Consider the following 23,326-nt stretch of genomic DNA (forward strand, 5'->3'; position numbering starts at 1 on the left):
TTTGAGGTTTAGCCCTGGCTTCCATATCTTATCACCTCTTCTCACCTCCTCCTAAAACCTCCTATTATCTGAGAGATTCCTAAGCATCTCCTATGTTGCAGGGACTTTGGACAGTTGGCTGTGGAACTGTTGGACCAGTCGTACAAGCAGGATGAACAACTGGCCATGAAACTGCTGACCTACGAGCTGAAGAACTGGAGTAATGCCACATGCCTGCAGCTTGCAGTGGCTGCCAAGCACCGTGACTTCATTGCTCACACCTGCAGCCAGATGCTGCTCACGGATATGTGGATGGGCCGGCTCCGGATGAGAAAGAATTCAGGTCTCAAGGTCAGCACAGTCTAAAATGAACAGTGGATGAGGTGGGACTGGAGAATGATTTTAGATTTTATTCTCCTGATTACAATAGGAATAGAAAACTCCTTGAACCATAAGCTTGGGGGAGAGCCATTCTCTGGGTTCAGTGATAAGGAAAGTCTCTTCCCCTAGGAATGATGTCATAGCAGGGCCATTCTGTACTCATGTAATCTCTCTTTGCTCATGACAAGGCCTAATGTTTTCATTCCTTGGCAGAAAGGAAATCTGAAATTTGTTAAACTGTGCTCAAAGAAGAGGAGAAATAGGAAGAAGAAGAAAAAATGGCAGGAAAGGGACAAAGACATGAAGACTGAAAGGAAGGCACAACTTTTGAATCTGAGTTTGTTCCAGCATTACTATACTGGTTTACCCCTATTTTGCTAAGCAAAGCTATTTGCTAAGCAATTTAAACATATATTTAAAAACCCTAATTGCATAGAAAAGAATCCTGAATTTTGGAAGATCTTAAGTTCAGATTTCAGTTCTTTAATTTACTGGGTGAAAATTAATTTGGGTAAAGTATTTCCCTTCTCTGTGCCTCAGTTTCTTCCCCTGTAAAATGAGGGGATCAGAAGTCAGTTCCAATTTTAAGATTCTTTGTATACATTTTCTATGTATAGTAAATGAAACTAGCAACATATGTGGGATAAACCAGTTTCTTAAGGCCTATTTAAGCCAGTTTAAGGAAGCAAATTGTTTCCAACAACACCCCTCACTCCAAATCATCTTAGGGAGACACTCTTGAATAGCCAAAATTGGTAAGCAGATTCAAGTATCTTTCATTGTTTTTAAGCAGTGCTAGGATATTCTTTGACAACAATATTGTTAGCCATTATAATTGATTTATATATTTCATCATAGAGCTGGAAGGGACTGTAGCAGTCATGGGACTCAACACCTTTTTTTAATGAATAAAAAATATTGAGACCCAGAGAAGTGAATTGAATTTTTCTATGAATTACATTTAAATACATATGTTGATGAATACAACCTCCTTAAGAGAAGGAACTGTTTGTCTTTTGGCTTAGTATCTTCTGTGCCTAACCTGGAATACAGTAAGTGCTTAAGAAATGTTTGCTGCCTTTCTTGAGGATGGTTATAGTGGAAGATGGATTGTTCTCTTTTTCATTTGTGTACAGGCCAAACACATGTTCATTTTTTTACCTCTCTACCCAAATGGAATGATTAACATTTGCTTGTTGGTAAAATTGTTTTCAATTTTTCTACCAGAATTAAAAAGTTTTATCCTCACTTGCATAACACTCCCCTATTAAATTGCAAATGATTCCCTTAAAATCAAAGTGGTCAGTCATTCATACTTCCACTCATACATGCAATAAGAAACATTAGGCTCTATTTCCTCTAACATTAAGCAACCACCATCATCTATATCTGTTAAATGTGATTATTATTATTATCATTATTATTGCTTTAGGTAATTCTAGGAATTCTACTTCCTCCTTCAATTCTCAGCTTGGAGTTCAAGAATAAAGATGATATGCCTTACATGTCTCAAGCCCATGAGATCCACCTCCAAGAGAAGGAGCCTGAGGAACCAGAGAAGTCTGTGAAGGAAAAAGATGAAGAAGACATGGAGCTAACAGTAAGAAAAGAATTCTAGAATTAATCTCTTATGGTATGAAATGACTTTTCCTGCTCTCTTTGTGGCTACAGAGAAGAATCCTCAAATCTGGGGAAAGGGCTGTTGCCTGAACTTTTTATAGGGTGATTAGACATTAAAATTAGCCTTGGGCCCTTTCCTCCTAGACATCAACAGAAAACCTGATGCTGTTGTACATCAGGAGTCCACCTAAGCAGGGAGGTCAGGGTGGTACAATGGACAAAATGATGGATTTGTGTCAGAGTAACCTAAGTTCAAATCCTGATTCTTACTTGTTAGCCAAGTGATCTTCCTTAAATTCTCAGATTCTTTTTCCATTTTCTCATTTGTAAAATGAGGAAGTTGAATTAGATGATCTCTGAGAGTCACAAGAGAATGGATAAATTCAAGAGCATAGCACCCCAGATTTTCTAAATATAAAACCCTAGGGAATAAGCTCAGTTTAAAGAAATAGAAACCTTGTAAGTATGGTAAGCTCCTGGCATCACTTCCTTCATAGACACTCCTCTGCCAATCAAAGCCTTACCCTTCATTTGGGGGGCAGAGGTGGAGATTCAGGTTTGCATATGCAGAACTAATAGAATTCTGTGATTTCTATGGTTGTCTTTTTATTAGCTTTTCTGTAAGGACAATCATTCCTGCACAAATGTTTTATGCTGCAGGGTAGATCAGGCAGCTGGGGAGGGGACAGTCTCTTACAACACCCACTTTGACTGTGATGTTCTCTGGATTTTATCCAAGGGCTAAAAATATTATCCTGACTACTGGGGTAGTTGGGGGGGGAACCGAGGCTTTCTTTGTATCTTTGGAGATGGAGCAGGAACCACAAAAACTTCCTCCATTCTGTCATTGCCCAAAAGGAATTTTCTCACTTATGGAAGGAAGGAGAAGAGCAAAGGGCACCACTATCTGTAAAATGGGTTAATGACAGTTTCTATCTCACAGGATTGATTAAGGAAATGGCAAACCATTCCAGTATTTTTACCAAGAAAACACCCAAATGGGTCAATGAAGAGTTAGATGCTACTGAAATAACTAAATAACATCCATCACTATATATATATATGTAAATGAAATTCATAGAAAAGTTCACCTCACTTCTCTAGACCTCAATGTTTTTTATTCATTAATACACTGGAATGTAAAACAAGTCCCAGACCATAATGAATCTGAGGTTAATATTCTTTCTATTATACCACATTGACTGTGGCCAGCCTCTCACACATTTGACCCTGAGAAAATCACCTACTCACTCTGTTTCTATAAAAGTTACACAGAAAGTGAATCAGCACAGGATAGAATAGCAAACCTAAACAAAAACTTCAAAACCTGGAATGACAGTTTCTAGACTTAAGTATAAGGACATAATTCAAGTAATAAAATAGTAGAAACTACTGTTTTCTGATAACTGGGAACTGAAAGATGAGCTAGTCATTTCTACTCACTGCCGTTCTTTAAGATCTGATCCAACAAACAATTGTGGGAAATAACAGTGAATCCCTGGAAAAATATATTCTTCTTGCACAGGGAGACCACATTATTCCCCAAAGTTTAATCTCAGGAGAAAAGAACTTCTGTCATTGACTGTCATGCTGAATAACCTTAGCCAAACCAAAGGCATTCCCCTGGAAGTTCCTGTTTAACTGAACCTAGGATCTAAATTTTCTGGGGCAGAAATAATGTAGCAAAGTAAAATAAGCTGGTAGGTTGGTGGAATCAGTATTGAATAACAGTTAGCACTTAACTTTTACAGATTGGTAGTACAGTGCATAGAGGGCATCACTTAGAGTCAAGATGACCCAAGTTCAAATCCAGTTTCAGAGACATACTAGACCTTGGGCAAGTCATTTGACCTCTGTATGCCTCAGTTTCCTCAGCTTCAATAATGGGGAGAGTACCTTCCTTCAAGGCTGTTTGTAAACAAAAAAAACTTCTTAACTCACTCCTGGCTCTTAATAAAACACTCTATCTTTGTCATTTCAGTCATGTCCAATTCTTCATGACCCCATTTGGGGTTTTCTTGACAAAAATACTGGAGTGGTTTGTCATTTCCTTCTTCAACTCATTATAGTTCAGAAAATATCCAAGGCTGCATTGGAACTGGAGATGACAATGAGTCTTCCAGCCTCCAGACCCAGGTCCACTGTGACACCGAGCTGTACAAATGCCATCTCCATGTTAGCTATTATTATAATTATCATCATCATCATTTCGAATCCTGGCCCCCTGATACCATCTACATGATTGCTCATTGTAAAATGGGGGCAATAGTAGCTCACCTCACAGGGTTTGTTGTGTGGATCAAATAGGACAACATAGAGAAAGTGCTGTGTAAACCTTAGAACATCATAAAAATCTTAGCTATTATTGTTCCACTTTGGCTCTGTTGCTTCCAGAGTCCTGGTTTATATTTATATTGAGATGAATTTTTCACACTAAAAGATGTGAAGAGAAGAATTTAGATCATGTCCCAAGGGACAGGAAATGTATAGCTTATCAATAACAGCTTCCTTCCAGTCCCATATTATAGAGGATTTATTTATATTTAGGCTTTTGACTAAAATAGTATATTCTGTCTTAGTCAAGGACACCCCCCCCTTCTTCTAAAATGACATCAGTCACATAATGGTTCATCAGTGGATAGAGTACAATGGCAGGCCTGGAGTCAGGAAGATGAGTTTTCCTGAGATGAGATCTGTCCTCAGACCTTGTGTGTCCCTGGGAAAGTCACTTCACCCTTTTGCCTGAGTTTCCTCATCTGTAAAATGAGCTGAAGAAGGAAATGGCCAACCATTTCAGTATCTTTGTCAAGAAAACCAAAATGAAGTAACAAAGAGTTAGACACAATTGAAAAATGACTGAACAACAACACATAATGCTTAGGGTTGGTCAATAAGGCTATATATGTTTTGATCTTCCTGACAACCCTGTGAGTTAGGATTGTTTTCTTAATTTCATAGTTGAAGAAACTAAAACTTAAAATAGTAACTGACTTGCCCTGGGTCTGAGGGCTAATAAGAGTCTGAGGCAGGATTTGGACTCAGGTCTCCTTGACTTGAAATTCAATACTATCCACTATGGCCAAAACTATCACTAGGAGGTGACCTACCTCCTAGCAATGAACCTTTCTGAACCTAACTAGGTTAATCCCCAAATGGCAAAATAGTTCATTACTTGCCACTATGCCTTTCCAACCCAGTAGGACATGCCTAAGGCCATACTCCAATAATTTGACCTTTAAGAAGTCAGGGTCACCTTCCCCAGTGCATCAAGAAGTACCTATTCCACACTGAATCACCAGAGGAAGGCTCTAGTGGAGGCTTACAAAAAAATATATCCAGATTGAATTAATTAATACTAATGATTTGTGGGAAGGCATTTTATGTTCACCCATTAATATAATTTAATTTCATAATAAATTTAGTAGTCCAAGTACATATGTAATAACTCACATTTCTATAACACATTACAAAGTTCATAATTTACATTATCTCAGCTGATGAATGGGGAAAAAACTTTTTTCTTTGGTCCTAATCACAATGGCCTATGACATAAATAATACATAAAGTATCTCTTACGTTTTGAAGAAACAGACACAAAAAAGGTGAAAAAAAATTTTCCCACTTTATAAAGTTACAGTGCTGAAGCCTAAGTGATGTCCTATGAATCCCAAGAACAGATGACCTTTTGACTCTACTATGCTTTTTCTCCATATACATATATGTGTGTGTGTGTGTGTGTGTGTGTGTGTGTGTGTATGTATGTGTAGGTATATATATATATTTAAATTGTCTCACTCTAGATTAAATTCTTTAGAGTATCCATTTCCACTCTACTGGGAAATTCACATTTGTACTTTTCATCTTGTTGTGCCTATTTCTTCAAAATGCAAATGATATTTTTTTGTATTATCTACCTCATGGGATTGTGGTCAGGACCAAAGAATAAAGTTTTTCCTATTCATCACAAGAGACTTTGAGTCTTTTAAATCCTCCTCCCTAAATTCTCATTCCCTTCTCTTCATCCCCACAAGAAAAAAAAAAACAGAAACATAGGTTGTTAAAGGTAGAATTAATGAAATGTTTAAAATGATTTACCTGGGGCAGCTAGGTGGCATAATGGGGCAGCTAGGTGGCGTAGTGGATAAGGCACCGGCCCTGGAGTCAGGAGTGCCTGGGTTCAAATCCAGTCTCAGACACTTAGTGATTGCCTAGCTGTGTGGCCTTGGGCAAGCCATTTAACCCCATTTGCCTTGCAAAAATCCTAAAAAAAAAATGTTTTACCTGTAGCCACCAAATTTCAAGGCTTTTCAACATACATTCAGACCTTGATACTTTTGAATGTTCCAATACTTTTATGATTTTATCAGGATTATAACCCATCCATACCTATTTCTCCTGTGTGACATTCATCCATAGGCATAAATTCAGGTCCCACCTTGGATAAAACTTATCCAAGACTTATCAGAGTTTCAGTTTCCACATCTGTGAAATGGAAGGAAGAGGGAGATTAGATTTAAGGACTTCTAATCTAGGACCTGGGTTCTTAGAGGCTACCAGGGGAATATAAACTGTTAGGTGGGTTCTGTTTATACACACACACACACACACATACACACACCCCACCCACCTCTCTCTCCTGAGAGGTGTTAACCAGATTTTTCCCTTTTATTAAGATATATACATATATATATATATATATATATATATATATATTAACATACATATATGTATATGTATTTATGTATTTATATAATATTGGTACTTATATAGTGGTTTCAAGTTTGCAAAGCACATCACACAAATGATCTCGTCTGAACTTCAAAACAGCCCTATGAGCAAGTACTCCAACTATTTTTATCCCCATTTTACATAAAGAGAAAACAGACTCAATGAAGTTATGGATCCAGACTTTTCAGGGTCTCACAATCAAGTCTGAAGATGGATTTGAGCAATGGGTTTCCCAGCTCCAAGTTCAGCATTTGATTTAATAAATGATAGACAAAGTCCCACAGCAACAAACCCAGTATTCCCCCAGGCTGGTATATGATGTCTTCATCTTTGAATGTTGCCTCTTCTTAGGGCTATCTAATATTTCCACCTGTGGCCGGGGACAGAGGGCGGGGTGTAAGGTGTAAAGGGATTCTCTTTAATGAATAATGAAAATTCCACAACTGTTATCACTTTCATTGTAGGCAATGCTGGGACGAAGCAATGGAGAATCATCAAGGAAGAAGGATGAAGAAGAAGTTCAGAGCAGGCACAGATTAATTCCCCTTGGAAGAAAAATATATGAATTCTACAATGCACCTATTGTGAAGTTTTGGTTCTACACTGTAAGCATCTCTCTAATTATTTTCCCCTAACTAAAAGAGTCACAAAAAGGAATCACCATCATTTTAAAGGAACACATGCCTCACTCTATATCATAATGCAAGGTCCAGGAATATAGGAATGAAAGCCAAGACTGAAGTTTTTTAACTCCTCTCCAAGGTCTGAATGCTGATAGAGATTCATAGGACTAGTTTCTTTGGTCTACATTTCTGCTGGCTTATTAAAAATAAGAACTATTAAAGAAATTCAACCAGTTAGTATCAGAGATTCCAAATCCAGCACACTTTCAACTAGAACACATTGCCTCCTACAGAATGCTCTCTCTCTCTTATCAACCTCTGCCTCCAGGAACCCTAAACTCCCTTCCAGGACACCTCCAATATGAAACTTTGCCCAATTTCCTTGGTCATCACTGCTTATAACCCAAAATTACCTGATTTTTATTTTGTACATATCTTACTTTTAGTCTCTCTCTCCATGTTGTCATTTCCTCCATCTAAACTCCTTGAGAATGGATGTTTTTCACTTTTGAAACTTGAATGATCTTTGATTCAACATCAAAGAAGTACTGTTTATACAGATCAGGCTTCCTTCCTACAGATCAGGTTTATGAGGTTTTAAGGACAGAGTACACACTAACTGTGATATTGTAAAAGGGGTAAAAAGGGAAGAAGAATGAAGAATCCTGATGAAGACCAGAGGGAGTGACTGAAAAATTACAATAATGATATATGCGATGAAATGAATGGATTTAAATATAAATGGTTACTAAGCAAGTTAAGTCTTTAATAAAACTTTGAAGTTGGGTAATAGAAAAGATGGGATTTCAACAGGTAAAGAGGAAAAAAGAGAAAAAATGCAGAGATAGGAAAGAAAGAATCATAGTCATCCATTCATTTTGACAAGAGCACAGAGTAAGTAGAGAGAAATATATAAGAATAAAATAGGCACTATCATGGAATAATGCCTTGAATTCCAAGCAGTAATAAGAGAAAGAAAGGAGTGAACAATAGTTATAATAAATAATCAGAGAAAGAATCCAGGAAGCTTGTGGGTCACTAAAGAAAATACAATTCTGAAGTTATCAAGACTAAATCCAAAAAAGTCTATTTGTGATTATCTGGCATATATTTAGTAATTTCTTGGATATAGCCCTAATGCTAATGATAAAAGCAACACCAACAGCCTCCACTTAAGAAACTAAAATGTGGGTAGTGCATATGAAGAATCAATCCCAATCTGGTATCATTAAACAATATTTCATTTACTCTGTAACTAATAGACAATCTGCAAATTGATCCATCTCTAGATTGCTCGTTGACAGCCCAGAATCATGACAAGTAGGATTGTGTGTTTTGAGTATTCAGAAAATATTTGCTATCCACCAGGAGATCAGTATTTTCTTGATATGGGAGGAATAAATATCTTTTTAAATTACTTTTCTGCTTATACATTTCACTGCTACTTAAATCCATTTTAACAATAAGAAATCAAAGAGTAGCTCATATTTGGGTATTATTTTAAAAATTAGAAAGAACTTTGTTCAAGAAAACTGGTATTTTGAGTTGGACAGGGCCGATATCATTAACCCCATTCCATACATGATGAATCAGAGAGGTTAAATGATGACCCTAGTCACACATCTAGTAAAAGTCAAAACTCACCTAAGGTGTCCAGACTCCAAACAGTGTTAAGAATCTACACATATAACCCCCACAGGTAGAGAGGTGACAGGTTTTCACAAGGAATTCTAATCTCATATTGGGCATTTCCTTTCTTTTCATGTCAGCCTCTTCTCATTCTCATGCTTTTCCTTTTCCTTTCACTCTTCCTGCTTTCTAAAGATCACAATTCTGTCTAATCAACCCCCTTCTCGTACTACCAACACATTCAGATACTTCCAGTATCTGGACAGCCCCTTTCTTCCCCTTAATTCATCCAAGAAATGAAGACTTGAGTTTTTTTTTTTCAAGTATAGCTAAGGTAAGAATTAAAGCAGATTTACAGAACACAGAAATATTAATTTTGAGAATATAAGAATCTAGTTGAAAGATATTACTTATCTGGCCAGAGGAAGCCATTCCATGTTTCTGGGCTACATTGGAAGTTATCTAACTAGTTTCTAGACCTAGCTCTGCCATATGACCAACTGCCATGTTGCTTCAACATGGCCCATGCCTCCAACCTAATTCTCCCAGCTTCTTGTCCAGGTTTGTTTTTGCTTCAAATCTGGCATCCTTTCTCCTTACCTCCCACTAATTTCCAGAGTTCCTGCTTCCAGGTACTATTGGTTCTCCACATATTTTTAAAGCTGGGTAAAATGCCATATGGGTCCAACTAAGGTTTTAAGTTCTGTAGCTAGAGTCAGCTACTTCTTCAGGATCATACTAATGAATCACAGTTCATCCCCTTTCCCTGACATTTACTGCATATATGACCTCAATTCATTGCTTAGCAATGAAATCATCATGATGAAATAATAATACTTGAATTATCTGTTTGTCAAACTGTAAAACACTAGCTATCATTATCATTATTTTTGTTATTATTATTATTTATTATTATTATTATTATTATTATTATTATTATTATTCCTTTATTCCCCACAAGGAAGTGTTGTAAGTCTTTTGGTTATCTCTTACTCTTAGCACCAGATGTACAAATCTCCTTTTCTAGACATATCTTCCTATCGCCTGCAATAACTCTGGTGTGTGTCTGGACATTGACTTGAGAAAGTCAAGTAGAATAGAGACATACATGCAAGGTCATGATACAACTCTACTGGTTGATTTTTGGAAACTCAGACTTTTTATGACAAAAGCTTATCTCAGGAATGACTGGTTAAAGGAGACCAAGTTTCACAATTTCCGGGGTAAATTTACAATATTTATTCTTAGAAATCTGCATACTTCCTTATCAGAAAAGCCTTTTACAACCACCTCCAGAGCCACAGATTGTCTCAGGTCAGGGTTCACTGGAGAGCAAAAAAATCCATTTCATGAGCAAGAATACATACATATCTCTGATGTAAAAGGTCACCAAGAATCTGTGTACATCACTTCCAGAATTGGCCCTTACCTGATGACATTGTTTTTTAATTTTTATTAGTAAAAAATATTTTTCCAATAACATAGAAAGATAGTTTTCAAGATTCATTTTTAGAAGATTTCAAGTTCCAAATTTTACTCCCTCCCTTCCATCCTTCCTCTCCAAGACAGCAAGCAAACTGATATAGGTTATACATGATAAATATATTTCCACATTAGTCATGTTGTGAAAGAAGAAACAGAATAAAGGGATTAAAAAAACCTGAAAAATAAAAAAAAATGAAAACAGTATGCTTCAATCTACATTCAGATTTCATTGTTCTTTCTCTGGATGTGGATAGAATTTCCCATCATGAGTCTTTTGGAATTATTTTGGATCAATGTATTGCTGAGAAGGACTAAGTCAATCATAATTGATTATCCCCAGTGTTTCTGTACAATGTCCTCTTAGTTTTGTTCACTTCACTCAGCAACATGATTTTCTGAAATCACCCCTTCATGCATTTCTTACAACACAATTCCATTACATTCATAGGTCACAACTTGTTTCTTGATGACATTCTTTAAAAATAATTAATATTATCAATGTTTCTTTTTATTCTTCTAACACTGCCCCAAAACTCCCTAATACTAACACCCAATATGATCTTCCTGTTCATCAGAGTATCTGCAGAGTGACCACGCCTGACAATTTATTCTTTGAATATGGTCTCTCTAATGACATTCTTCATTGAAATTCCTAAATGTTAAAAATCTATTTACATACCCACCATTCTCCTCTTCATTTAACTTTGGCTAATTGGTTAATTTTTCAGAAATCATTTTTATTGCAGGAATATATATATATATATATATATATATATATGAATATTCACCTAAATAAAGAATGGTTGTGCAATATAGCAACCAATAAATTAATCCACAGATATTTCCTAAGTACTAACTAGGCATCAGGCCATTCTAAATATTGTGAGTATAAAGGGAAAAAAACTACCTGTCCTCAAAAAGCTAACATTCAAGGGGGGGGGGCATCAATATATCAAGAGATGGAGAGATTGAGAGAGCAATAGAAATGCATGCAAGATACATTCAGAGTAGATGGAAGGGGTATTATTAGAGCAAAACATAATAGTATCTAGGCGGATTAATAAAGGACTCCTACAGAAGGTAGTGTTTGCCTTTGAGAGGAAAGGCAGGGAAACTTAGATGAAGTGTGGAGAGAAAACTCTCATTGCATAGGGTACAGCCATCAAAAAGTAATGGAAATGGGAAAAATGCTTTATATGAAGAACAGCAAATAAGCCAGGATAGTTGAATTGTAGAGTTTTTGGAAGGGCGTAATATGGAAGAAGAGTCCAGGCAGAGTATGGAATATGAATATGAAAAAAATAATAGATTGAAAAAAATTCAAATTTCCTAAAATATGATGTAAAAAATAAAGGGGGGGGATGGCTACAAGATAAACAAAAAACAAGTGAGACCTTTCCATTAATATGGTATAAATTTATAAAAGACATTTTCTAAAAAACAATTTCTGGTCACTTTCCATGATTAAATACATTACCGAACAATGCAATGGTATTATGTAATTTTTAGATTCCTCTGTTTATTACAGTATTCAGACCATAAGGGAAATCTGGAAGCTTAAAAGAGAAATTGGAAGCAGTAGCAAGAACGTGATATATATTTTTCAGCTAGCATGTTCACTTATCTCATCATTCCCAAAGCTTTCATTTTTTTCTCTTTTAGTTGCAGTCTATACCTCCTTCGTGTCACTGATAAGTAGATAAAGCTAAGGACCAAAAATAACTATAAAACTGACCTAAATCAGAGAAAACTGAAATCTTGCATTTACTACACAATATGAAGATGACCCTCAGAGTGGTGAGACCAGCAATCCTAGGGTACCCATTACATGACTGACTAGATGGTCTACAAAACATTGTGGGGACCAGATGTTTCCTTTAGTCTCATTCAAGTGAGATGCAATGAGATACACACTCTGTGTATTGGGTATCAGAGGGAGGGTGAGTTGGGTTGAAAAAAAGATTATTTGGGTCCTTTAAATAAACCCAAGTGACCTGCACCTAAATTAGGGAATAGATAAAGAATATTTTATTTTATTGCTCTGTTCTCTTCTTTGTGAATCTCTCACAAATGTGCCTACTATTTTTTTCCTCATGACTCTGGAAAGTACAGTGTGTCTTGTTTTTCTTTTGGGAGAGACAAAATCACTCAAAAGAAATCCATAACTTCTCTGCTCCTTGTTACCAAGTTGGTTGAAGGAGCCTGATCCCTTTTTGATTCCAAGAGGAAAAGAGGCACAAATCCATTTGGCTGCTCTATTAGCCTTTCGTCTGAACTGAGCCAATTTGCCTGTATTTAACTGGGAAGGGTCCAGATTCAAAGCTGGAAGTGACACCAGGACACAGGGCCACACATTCTGTGTTTCCATTTTCTATGACAAACAGTTTCCTTTCACTGACAAACAAAATTTATATCTTTCCTCTGACTAGTGGAAAAGGGAGCCAGAATGGGACAAGTAGCTGGCAAAAATCCTGATCCAAGGAGACCCAAATTCTAGGTAGTTTCATTATGACCTTGTCATTGAATATCTGATGGTTTCAGAGCTATGTATGTGGCAGGAGAAAAAAATCAAAAACACAAATGAAAGGAAACTGGTACATGACTCCTACTGACTTTAGTGAGAGCCATATGGTTATATTGCTGTTTACTACTTTCAGATTTTGCTCACAACTTTTATAAGACATATAGATACTGGAAGGAGGGGAGAGGGAATTAGCAGTTAAAATATGTAAGGACAAAGTAAACCTCTAGGAAGCCCCCACAAAGCTGACTATTTCTGAGACAGGATTTCTCCAAGAAAGTGAAAACTGAAAGTATATTCACTGGTAAGAATCCTGGCTCTGGAATGGGTACAATTCATGCTTCAGATACTTTAACTGAATCACTTCCTGGGTATCAGTTGTCTCATTTATAAAATTAGGGGATTGGACTAGATGGTCTCTGAATTTTCTTCTTGATCTATGTTTATGATAATGAAAGCAGGTCTAAAATTGAAATAAGTAAAGGTAGGAATTGAGAAGATGTCAAAGGAATGGGAGTAAAAAGAGCTGGGTGGCAGGGGAGAGATATGGCTTGTAGAATCCAATGTTTGAGAGATTGTCCCATTATATATCATGAGCCAGGGAAGTTGAATAAAGTTTTGAGAAAAGTAAGAGTCTAAGATAAATCGATAAAGAGAGGTGGACTTAAGATTAGGAGTAGAAAATAAAGGTTTGGAAAATAATATTTACAATGACATTTTGAGGTAGGATGTTTGCATGATAAAACAGAGAATTAAAATTTAAACTAGATTACCATTGAAATAATGGGGGTTAGAGCAACAATGAAAAAGAAATCAATGATTAATGAAGAGAATGTCTTGTCAGAAATGATGAGGGCTGACTAATTTAGTAATCAAATCGTACTCAATAATTAAATATGCATTTATTTAGCACATACATACCAAGCACTACAGGCCCTTACCTCAAGGAACTTATGGTCTTTTTCATTTTTATTTGTTTGTTTGTTTGTTTATCTATTCATCTATTTATTTATTTATCTATCCATCTATTTATTTGTTTGCTTATTTATTTGTTTATTTTTAGGTTTTTGAAAGGCAAATGGGGGTTAAGTGGCTTGCCCAAAGCCACACAGCTAGGTAATTATTAAGTGTCTGAGGCCAGATTTAAACTCAAGCACTCTTGACTCCAGAGCTGGTGCTCTATCCACTGCTCCACCTAGCCACCCCAGTCTTTAAAACAACAACAACAACAACAACAACATATAGGGGCAGCTAGGGGTACAGTGGATAGAGCATCAGCTCTGGAGTCAGGAGGACTTGAGTTCAAATCCAGCCTAGACACTTAATAATCATCTAGCTGTGTGACCTTGGGCAAGTCATTCAATACCATTGCCTTGTAAAAAAAAAAAAGACAAAAAAAGAATAAAAATAAAAACAATATTCTTTGGTTTCCCCCAAAAGACTGAATTTGACCCTGGCCAAAATGGCTTCATCATCTTATAATCATAACTCATAAAGCTAGAATAAATGAACAAATGAACAAACTGAGGTCAAGAGGATTTAAATGATACAGATAGTGATACCTAAAGTGATACAGATAGTATGAGAGGCAGGATTTGATCCCAGTCAAATTCCCTTCTCTTTCCACTGTGCTCTGATGCTTCCTAACAAAATAAATACAAAGTAACTAAAATAAGGACTCAGGGGAGCACTTAATTTACTAAGTGCCTTCTGTGTGTGAGGGATAGTATTAATTGTTGGGCATGTAAAGACCAAAAGTTTTTTGAAATCATACTGCTGTGTGTATAGTCTGAATAGACTGCTAGGGGCAAGTTTAAGTACATAGCAGCAAATCAAAAAAAAAACCTCATAATCCAATTATTCATTTTGGTAGCAGTGAAGTATATTGCCCCCCCCCAATGAAAAATATTGGAAGCAACTTCTCAACAATATCAAAGGATAGATTTAAATAATCAACAAAATGAGTTCCACCAAATCACTCAAATGCCTCAGCAACTTCAGTAAAGATTCTTTATCTTCCTTTGCTAGAGTCACATCAAGATTAAACCTTAGCCTTAAGACATCCACCAGTCCACAGACATCCCTTCTTCTAGCAGCGGTCCAGAATAATGTTCTCATGAGGAACCTGATTACTGACTGTGGGACCCTATGATGTTAATTTAGGTTTGATGTTGGAATGAAATAAGACATTGAATATGTAACAAAAGGTCTACTTTGCCCAAAAAGATCAAGGATATACAATTCTCTGGACATAATCCTGCAATCTCCAAATGAAAAATATATCTAGTCAAAAGGGCAGGACATGAGAATTTCCGCAGTCTCATATACAAGTCCAAGAGGCCACAACTCTATCTGGCTGGGATTTGTATCTTTGATGACCAGGAAACTGCATCAGAGAAACCAGGGCTAATGAAATTCTGAGACAACTTTGTCTCCTTTCAGAGAAAACTAATACATAAGGGTTAGGGAAGGAGAAATTACATCAAACAAAAATAGTAACTACGGTTACTAATAGTAATAGTCTAATAGTCTAAACTAATAGTCCTATCACATGGGAGGTAGATTGACTCACCCAAGAACTTACCTAAAAACACTCAGCCAATTAGGAGGTCAAGTTATATCAGAGTAGGTCTGTTTAGCTTTCAGCTTTTAGAACTGGATAGCTGACACTACAAAAGTTTAAAGAGTTCTTATTAATGTTTCATAATATAGTATTGTTTCACCCTAAAATCATAAGAATGTAAATCGGGATTATTTATAGTTTGTTCACCCCCTGCACTTAGCAATTTTCAGTTCATCTTCTCAAGATCCCTGGAATCCTCTTAGTTTAAAAATGCATTGATTCAGTGATTCTGATTCTATGTCATCCATTCCCACCCATGCACTTTCTGGAGTCTGCTGCCCATATCAGAAGCCTGCATAAGAATGAGGTAATGTTCTTCTTTGCTAATGGACAAAGAAATTGTCTTTTATTTCTTTACAGCTGGCATACATTGGCTACCTGATGCTCTTCAATTACATTGTGTTAGTGAAGATGGAGCGCTGGCCTTCCACCCAGGAATGGATAGTCATTTCCTATATATTCACATTGGGAATAGAGAAGATGAGAGAGGTAATTGCTTCCCTACAAGAGAACCTGGAAGAAAGAAAATGGAAGGGGGGCTTTTAGTTATATTTATGACTTTTAGTATATTTATTTAGTATATTTATATATTTATGGAGTCCTTGGGATTCGAATTTAACAAGAAACTTCTTTTCCTAATGCTGCCCTAGGGATACTTGAATTTTTATCAAGATGTCCTTTTCTTTCTCACTGACAACCCAATACTCATTCAGATGTCTATAGCATTGACATTCCAGGATACCCTTAGTTCTTTGCTGTTTATTTTCAACTAATATAGCTCACTTTCCCCAGGAAGTTTTGCAAATGATTATCTCTTTCCTTGCTAGATAGAACACTTACTCTTCTTTTGCTGTTAGATCTTTTCTTATCTCATTTTATACAATTGACTGCATTCTGTGTTTGAGCTCGAAATGGGGTTCTTAGGCCATTTCTTAGAAGCAGCTATTGTTATTCAATTGAATTTCAACATCCTATGTTGAAGTAAGTCATTTAACCTCCCTAAGTCTCAGTTTCCTCATCTATAAAAATAAGATGGTTGAACTAAATAGACTCTGGGTCCCTTCCAGCTCTAGGATCTTATAATTTCAAGGAACTACTTTCTAAAGTCTACTTTGGCTTCATCTTCCTTCTAATTTTAGTGAGTATTTCTCCATTCCCTTGACTCTATCACTGAAAACTGTAATCATACTATATCGCCATTGCTTCTGGAAAGGGTATCCACCCTACTGTTCCATTCACCAAGTTTGTGACCTCTCAAGACCATAGAAGGCTGGCACGGTATTACTTTTGTATCTATCTTCCCAGAACCTAGAAAAATGCTTGGCACTATAATAAATTCTTAGTAAATACTTTTCATTCATTCTTCTTCCCCCTCACTGTCCTCCCCCTTAAAAAAAGACAACATAGCATCTATAATTATACCTTCTAATTTAATCATTTGTAAACTGAGAGAGTTGGATTAGATGACCACTAAGGTCCCTTTCATCTCTAAAGTAATAATGTTATGACATTCAGATCATTCATTTTAAGCAAATTTGCCTGGAACACAAGGGATCTAAACTCCAAAAGGTGCCACAAGTCAATGTTAGTAGACATCCAAGGCCACAAGAGGGCTCTGCGGTCTGCTTCCCAACCAGCAGTCTAGTCTCAAAAATTCTTATGTTCCAAAGGGGGTGGGAAGGGGGGAGGGGGCAACCATAAGGAAAGTTGATCTTAGGCTGAGTTTGTCATGAACCTGCTGCACTTCCCCTGGTGCAAGGCTGTAACAGTCAGAGTGAGCAGACTTTTCTAGAAGGATGTCAGGTCCACTTAGCTCCTAAAAGCTTCTCTCAGGTGTCACTGTCACAGGGAGATGATGATAAATGGTCTAATGGATGGTGAAGTTCATTGAACTCTTTGGAAGAAAGGTTCTCTCTAAATCCAAACCATTACCACCATCATCACCATTGCCATTACTATCCGTCATTATTGCTAAAACTGACTCAGGGGCTCTTATATTTTCTCTGCCTTTCAATGAGAGCCATATGCTCTACTCTTTCTTCTCCCAAAGGGAAAATATAAAAGCCATCTATTTGTACAGATGGCATTGTTTTTATTAAGATTATTATGGTGCTACTATAACATTATTAATAATAGCATTAACAACCATTGATATTTGTTGACTGCTTTACCTATATTATTTCCTTTGAGCCCTGTTAGGTTGATGCTATAGGTATTATTATGTCATTTTATAAACTGAAGTTCTCACAGATTTATTGACTTGCTCATGGCTACACAACTAGTAAGTGTTTGAAGGGGGATATGAACCTAGGTTTTTCTGATCCTAAGTCTAGTACCTTATATGCCATGCCAACCCTCTTCTAGTAGCATTGAGACCAAAGCAATATCCATCTAAAGTTGACACTGAAAAGCCATGGTAAGTCACTACCTATAAATTGGGAATAGAAATATCTATTTTCTGCTGACCTCTCTAGGGTCTGAATAAAAACATCCTTATAGTAGTCTGAGCATCTCAGAAATAGGGAATTATCAAACAAATACTAGCAGTTTTGTGGATTTGTCACATAAAACATTGGGAATTTATAGTACTCCGAAAACCAAAGCATGATGATTATATCAAAAGTTCTTTGGGCATCAGTCAATTGTCAACTCATTTGTAATTTTATCACCAAACAAAATTTACTTCCTCTTAATAGGAAATTAAGGAAAGAGTCCAGTAAAATGTAGATAGTATTGCTCCAGATACTAAAATGAAAGAGAAAAAGGAAGCAAGATAGACTCTATGGCTTACTTCTATTTCCTTCCAATAGGAAGAAGCCAAGATTCCAATACAATGGAATTCCAATAGATGGAATTGTTCCAGTTACTAGAATGGGAAGGAAAAAGGAAACAGGATAGACCCCATAGTGTACTCTTGGAAAGGATGTAGCTGACAGAATACCAAGGATTTCAAGATCTATGTTTCACCTCAAGCTGTACAGGGAAGTCAGTCAATAAACATTGATTAAAAATTATGCCAGACATGGTGCTAAATACTGAGGAAACAAAAAAAAAACCAAAATTATAATCCCTTCCCTCAAGGAGCTCATGCTCTAAAGGTGAACATGAACACAACATGCAAAAAACTGTGCATATGGGATATATACAATCAAAATGGAAGTTAATCCACAAAAGGATTAGGAACCCATTTTTTAAATTTTTATGTGAAAAATTGGGAAATGAAAAGGGTAGACATAATGCTAGCTCAAATTAAAGCAGTGCTCAATGATTCTCAAAGTGTTTTCCTTAAAATCACAAGATGAAGTAGATTTTCCCTATTTTACAAATGGAGAAACAAATTCATAGAAGTTTAGTGACTTGCCCAGGATCACCCAGCAAATATATGGCAGCACCTGGGCACAAACTCTTCTGACTCCAAATCCAGAAGTCTTTCCTCTACCCTGAAGTACTTTTCATGAGAGTTCTTGCTCCTAATGCAGCATCAATAAGAGGCAGCTCCTACCAACAGCTTTAAGAACAAGGATCTGACCCTTTCCTCTGAGATCTAGGACGTCTGTTGAGATAGTACCTTCACTTATCTGACACATGAAAGACACCTATCATGGAACTGAGAGTCATCAGTTTCAGTGTTCTCAGCACACAAATACACACCTTTGTTCAAAACCAAGATCCCCAAAATATTTATAAGCTTGATTTTATTTCACTCTGGTGCTTATGAGTAAAGATTTTCTGATTTAACATGCTTCCCTCCCCATTCTTTATGCGCTTCAGGGTAGAAGGCAGGAAATAATGAGTGAATTTTACATGCCCTGCTTTGGGGAGTATTGGGTATAACAACAAGGTATGGTTGAACCTAAGCCAGCCCCCCACTTTTCACAGCACAGATGTCCCTGGTGGAAGTATAACAAGGATGGCAGTCTGGCTAATTGTTTCTTATAAAATGAAGAAACACTAATGAGATCAATCTGGTGTTTCGTGTAACTAAACCACCTCAAGATTCTCATCTAAGGTAATAGCTAGTATATGTACACTTTAAAGTTTGCAGGAACTTTACATATGTCATCTCATCGACCTTTGTGGATGCCAATTCAGAAAGCATTTCTTCACACTTGCTAAATTCAGCTACTATGCTAGGCATTGGTGATGGAAGGACAAAGAATGAAATGACCACTATTCACAATAAGTTTACATTCTAATGTATGTCTATTCATCTCATAGCTTACTACAAGGGACTTTCAAAAGTAGGAAGAAATTGAAATTAATTTCTCTCCTCTTTCCTCTTCTTCAGATTTTGATGTCAGAGCCTGGGAAACTATTACAAAAGGTGAAAGTATGGCTGCAAGAGTATTGGAATGTCACAGATCTCATAGCCATCCTCCTGTTTTCTGTTGGGATGATCCTTCGACTACAAGATCAACCATTCCGAAGTGATGGAAGGGTCATATACTGTGTTAACATCATTTACTGGTATATTCGCTTGTTAGACATTTTCGGCGTGAACAAATACTTGGGCCCTTACGTTATGATGATTGGAAAAATGGTAAGGAAGAGTTCCAGTTTTCTGTTGGGTACTCTAAAGAGAGGAGGGATAAGGAAAAGAATCAGGATTAGTTGGATCTGTGGAAGGTACAGACCCAATGGCAGATACTTACATCACCCATCCAAGGACCAACCTAGCTAACTGTAGAAAGGTTCATCACCAGAAGGCTGACCACCAGGTGATGATTATTTTTGACCACAGTTTATGACATCATCTACAAAGGATGCCATCTGCATCAGTGAGGGGAGAGCCCACACTGATGAAATCATGAATCCTTGAAGTTCTAAGGCATATTGGCAGAGTATAAAATAGGCTTGTCCATAATTTTCCAGATCTCTAACCTTCAGGGGCACAGAAGCATAGAATTTTAGAGCTCAAATATAAATAATTTAACTCAGCTTCTCCTCTTTTAAATTGCTTCAGAATTTAAGCTTAGCCACACAAATATCTAGAGGATGATTTTTCCAATGAAGGAGGAAAACCCTTAATGAATTTAATTCTTTCTCCTACATTCTAGATGCCACAATGCCTTCCCAAGTACTGAGGGGAGAAAAGACTTTCTCAAAGTCCTAAGGTATTGGTTAAAAAGGAAAATAGCTAGAACCTAAACTAAGATCTAGATGAGACCTCAGAGGCTGTCATTTCCAACCCCCTCATTATACAAGTGAAGAAGTCAAGACTCAAGCAGATTATGTGTGACTTGTCCAAGGTCACACAGGAAATGTCAAAGTCATTACCCATACCAGTCATACAACTTTTGTCATACTGTCTTTGCTCTCTCATTTCTGTCACCTCTGGAAGGGGAATTTGGGGGAAATGCATCAGAAGTACTGAGGCCACCCTCTGGTAGAAGAATGTTCACCTACAGCTTTGGCTTTACAGCACTTTGGTCACCCATCAGGGCTGTGCAGCCAGGATATCCACCCTAGAAAAGCAGAATCACACTACCTGTACAAAGCCGAAAAAGCTATTCCTTCCCTCCTGCCTGTTTCCTCCCACAGCCACTGTGGGGAGCATCAGGGCAGCTTTTAAAGAAACTTTTCTCTTTTCTGAATGTCATTTACTGTAATGAATCACTCCCCAGCTACCTGCCTCTGCCACACAGTTGGAGCTATATTCCCTTGAATGCTCTGTGAAAACAGTTTGCTAACAGATCTTATGCACTCCCACCAATATGGACACCTTTTTGTGAGCAATTAGCCAAGACGTTTTTTAAAATCACTCTTCACTTAAGTTTTAGTACACATCTTTGGCTCCTTACCTTTTCGTCAACTCAACAATGTTTATAAAAGAGTTGGCACTCTGCTAAAAGGAATCTGAAATAATAGGCTCTCTGTCTACAGTTGTTTTTGTTGTTCACTTGTTTCAGTCATGTCCAACTCTTCATGATCCCATTTGGGTTTGTTTGGGGTTTTTTTTGGCAAAGATAGTGGAGTCATTTGTCATTTCCTTCTACAAATCATTTGAAAGACTGAAGAAACTGGAGCATACAGCAGAGTCACACATCTAATGTCTAAGGCCAAATTTTAACTCAGGAAGATGAGTCTTCTTAACTTCAGGCCCAGTACTCTATCCACTTCACCACCTAGTGTCCTCTGTCCCCAGAGACACTAATAATACTATTTGCAAAGAAATAGAAGAGTATTCTCCAAATACAAAAATTTAAATTTTTAAAAATTCAGTTTTCATTTTATGCTTTTAAGAGGGCCTCATAAAAACTTGGTAAGCATGTTTCTATGTTCTGTACTTTCTGGTAGTCATAGTAGCCTAGATTTTAAAGTTTGAAGATTCTTTAGAGACATTGACTCTGTTTGCACTATATGTCAGATTTTTCAGATATATATATATATATATATATATAATATATGTAAGTATATATAGATAGATAGATATATCAGATACAAAATCTACCTAGTTCATATGGTACTTTCTCCCCCACTCTATATATATTATATATATAATATATATATATATATATATATATATATATATATATAAACCTCTTCCTTCATGTATAACTCTTTCTTAAGTATCTTTTGAAACCACTGAAGCAGAATTCACAACAGAACAGCTATATTATTTTTCAGGTGCACCTCTTCCATTTTTATAATAACATAATTACTCCTTTTGGTGAGTGACATGAAATGACACCAATATGTTGCCCAGGTAGCAGTCCCAGGTAACATAAGCAGGGATTCACTATATCTTCTCTCTACAATCAAACTTTCTGACTTCTCTGCCAGTCCAGAATAAACACAGGAAAACTAATTGATCATGAAATATTGGTTGGATTGGGAATTGCTGCTATTATATGTAGTTTCTAAGAACTTTAGCTAGATCAGGAGTAGGGAACATCCAGTCTGCAGGCCATTTGGTCTGGCACTGCTTCAGCAACTGCAGGCAGGACTTGAAATTATATAAATCTAGGACTTTTTAGGGGTGAATTAATTAAATGTATGACAAATAAAACAAGTGAATGATGTTATAAATATCCAAATGGCCCTTAGCAGAAAAAAAGGCTCCTCAACTAGATGATTGGGTCATTAACCCAAGACAGGAAAAAAAATTAAGTCACAGTACTAAATATACAATTAATAGGCACTAACCAAAGATTACTAAAAGAAAACAGTTCATCTCTTTAAACATATGAAGTGATATTGAGAACCTCTGAAGCAATGGATAAATAATTATTTAATACTTTCTATGTACCAGGTAAGACAGTTGGTGGCTCACTGGGCACTGAACCTAGAATCAAGAAGACCTGAATTCAAATCTAGCCTCAGACCCTTCCTAGCCATGTGACCCTGGACAATCCACTTAACCTTTGATCATCTGATAAAAGGATCCACTGGAAAAGGAAATGGCAAATTACTCTAGTACCTTTACCAAAAAGTAACCCCATGAACACTTGGTCACAAGGTCACAGCTAATCAAATAAACAAAAACAAATATGCCAGACTAGGAACACACACAACACACACACACACACACACACACACACATACACACACACACACACACAAATGAAATGGTTCCTGCCTTTAAAGAACTTACATTCTATTAAGGAAGAAAAACACATACCCAGAAAAACAAACTATATATGTGTATGTATATGTATATGAATATATATATAAAAATTATATACAAACATATAATTTTACATACACACATACACTATATAAATATATATATATATA

General features: G+C 36.6%; 1 protein-coding gene across 3 annotated transcripts in view; it reads left to right on the forward strand.

The window, feature by feature from the left end:
* The window catches only part of TRPM3 (transient receptor potential cation channel subfamily M member 3), a 385,211-nt gene that overhangs the window by 276,191 nt on the left and 85,694 nt on the right, over positions 1 to 23,326 (forward strand). For all 3 annotated transcript variants that reach the window (XM_074206394.1, XM_074206395.1, XM_074206392.1), the window contains exons 14-18: positions 102 to 330; positions 1,793 to 1,960; positions 7,173 to 7,313; positions 15,950 to 16,078; positions 19,878 to 20,129. In XM_074206394.1, coding sequence (XP_074062495.1) covers positions 102 to 330; positions 1,793 to 1,960; positions 7,173 to 7,313; positions 15,950 to 16,078; positions 19,878 to 20,129 — 919 coding nt within the window. The remainder of the gene's footprint in view (positions 1 to 101; positions 331 to 1,792; positions 1,961 to 7,172; positions 7,314 to 15,949; positions 16,079 to 19,877; positions 20,130 to 23,326) is intronic.

Source organism: Macrotis lagotis, chromosome X (assembly GCF_037893015.1).
Source record: "Macrotis lagotis isolate mMagLag1 chromosome X, bilby.v1.9.chrom.fasta, whole genome shotgun sequence".
Taxonomy (NCBI): Eukaryota; Metazoa; Chordata; class Mammalia; order Peramelemorphia; family Peramelidae; genus Macrotis; species Macrotis lagotis.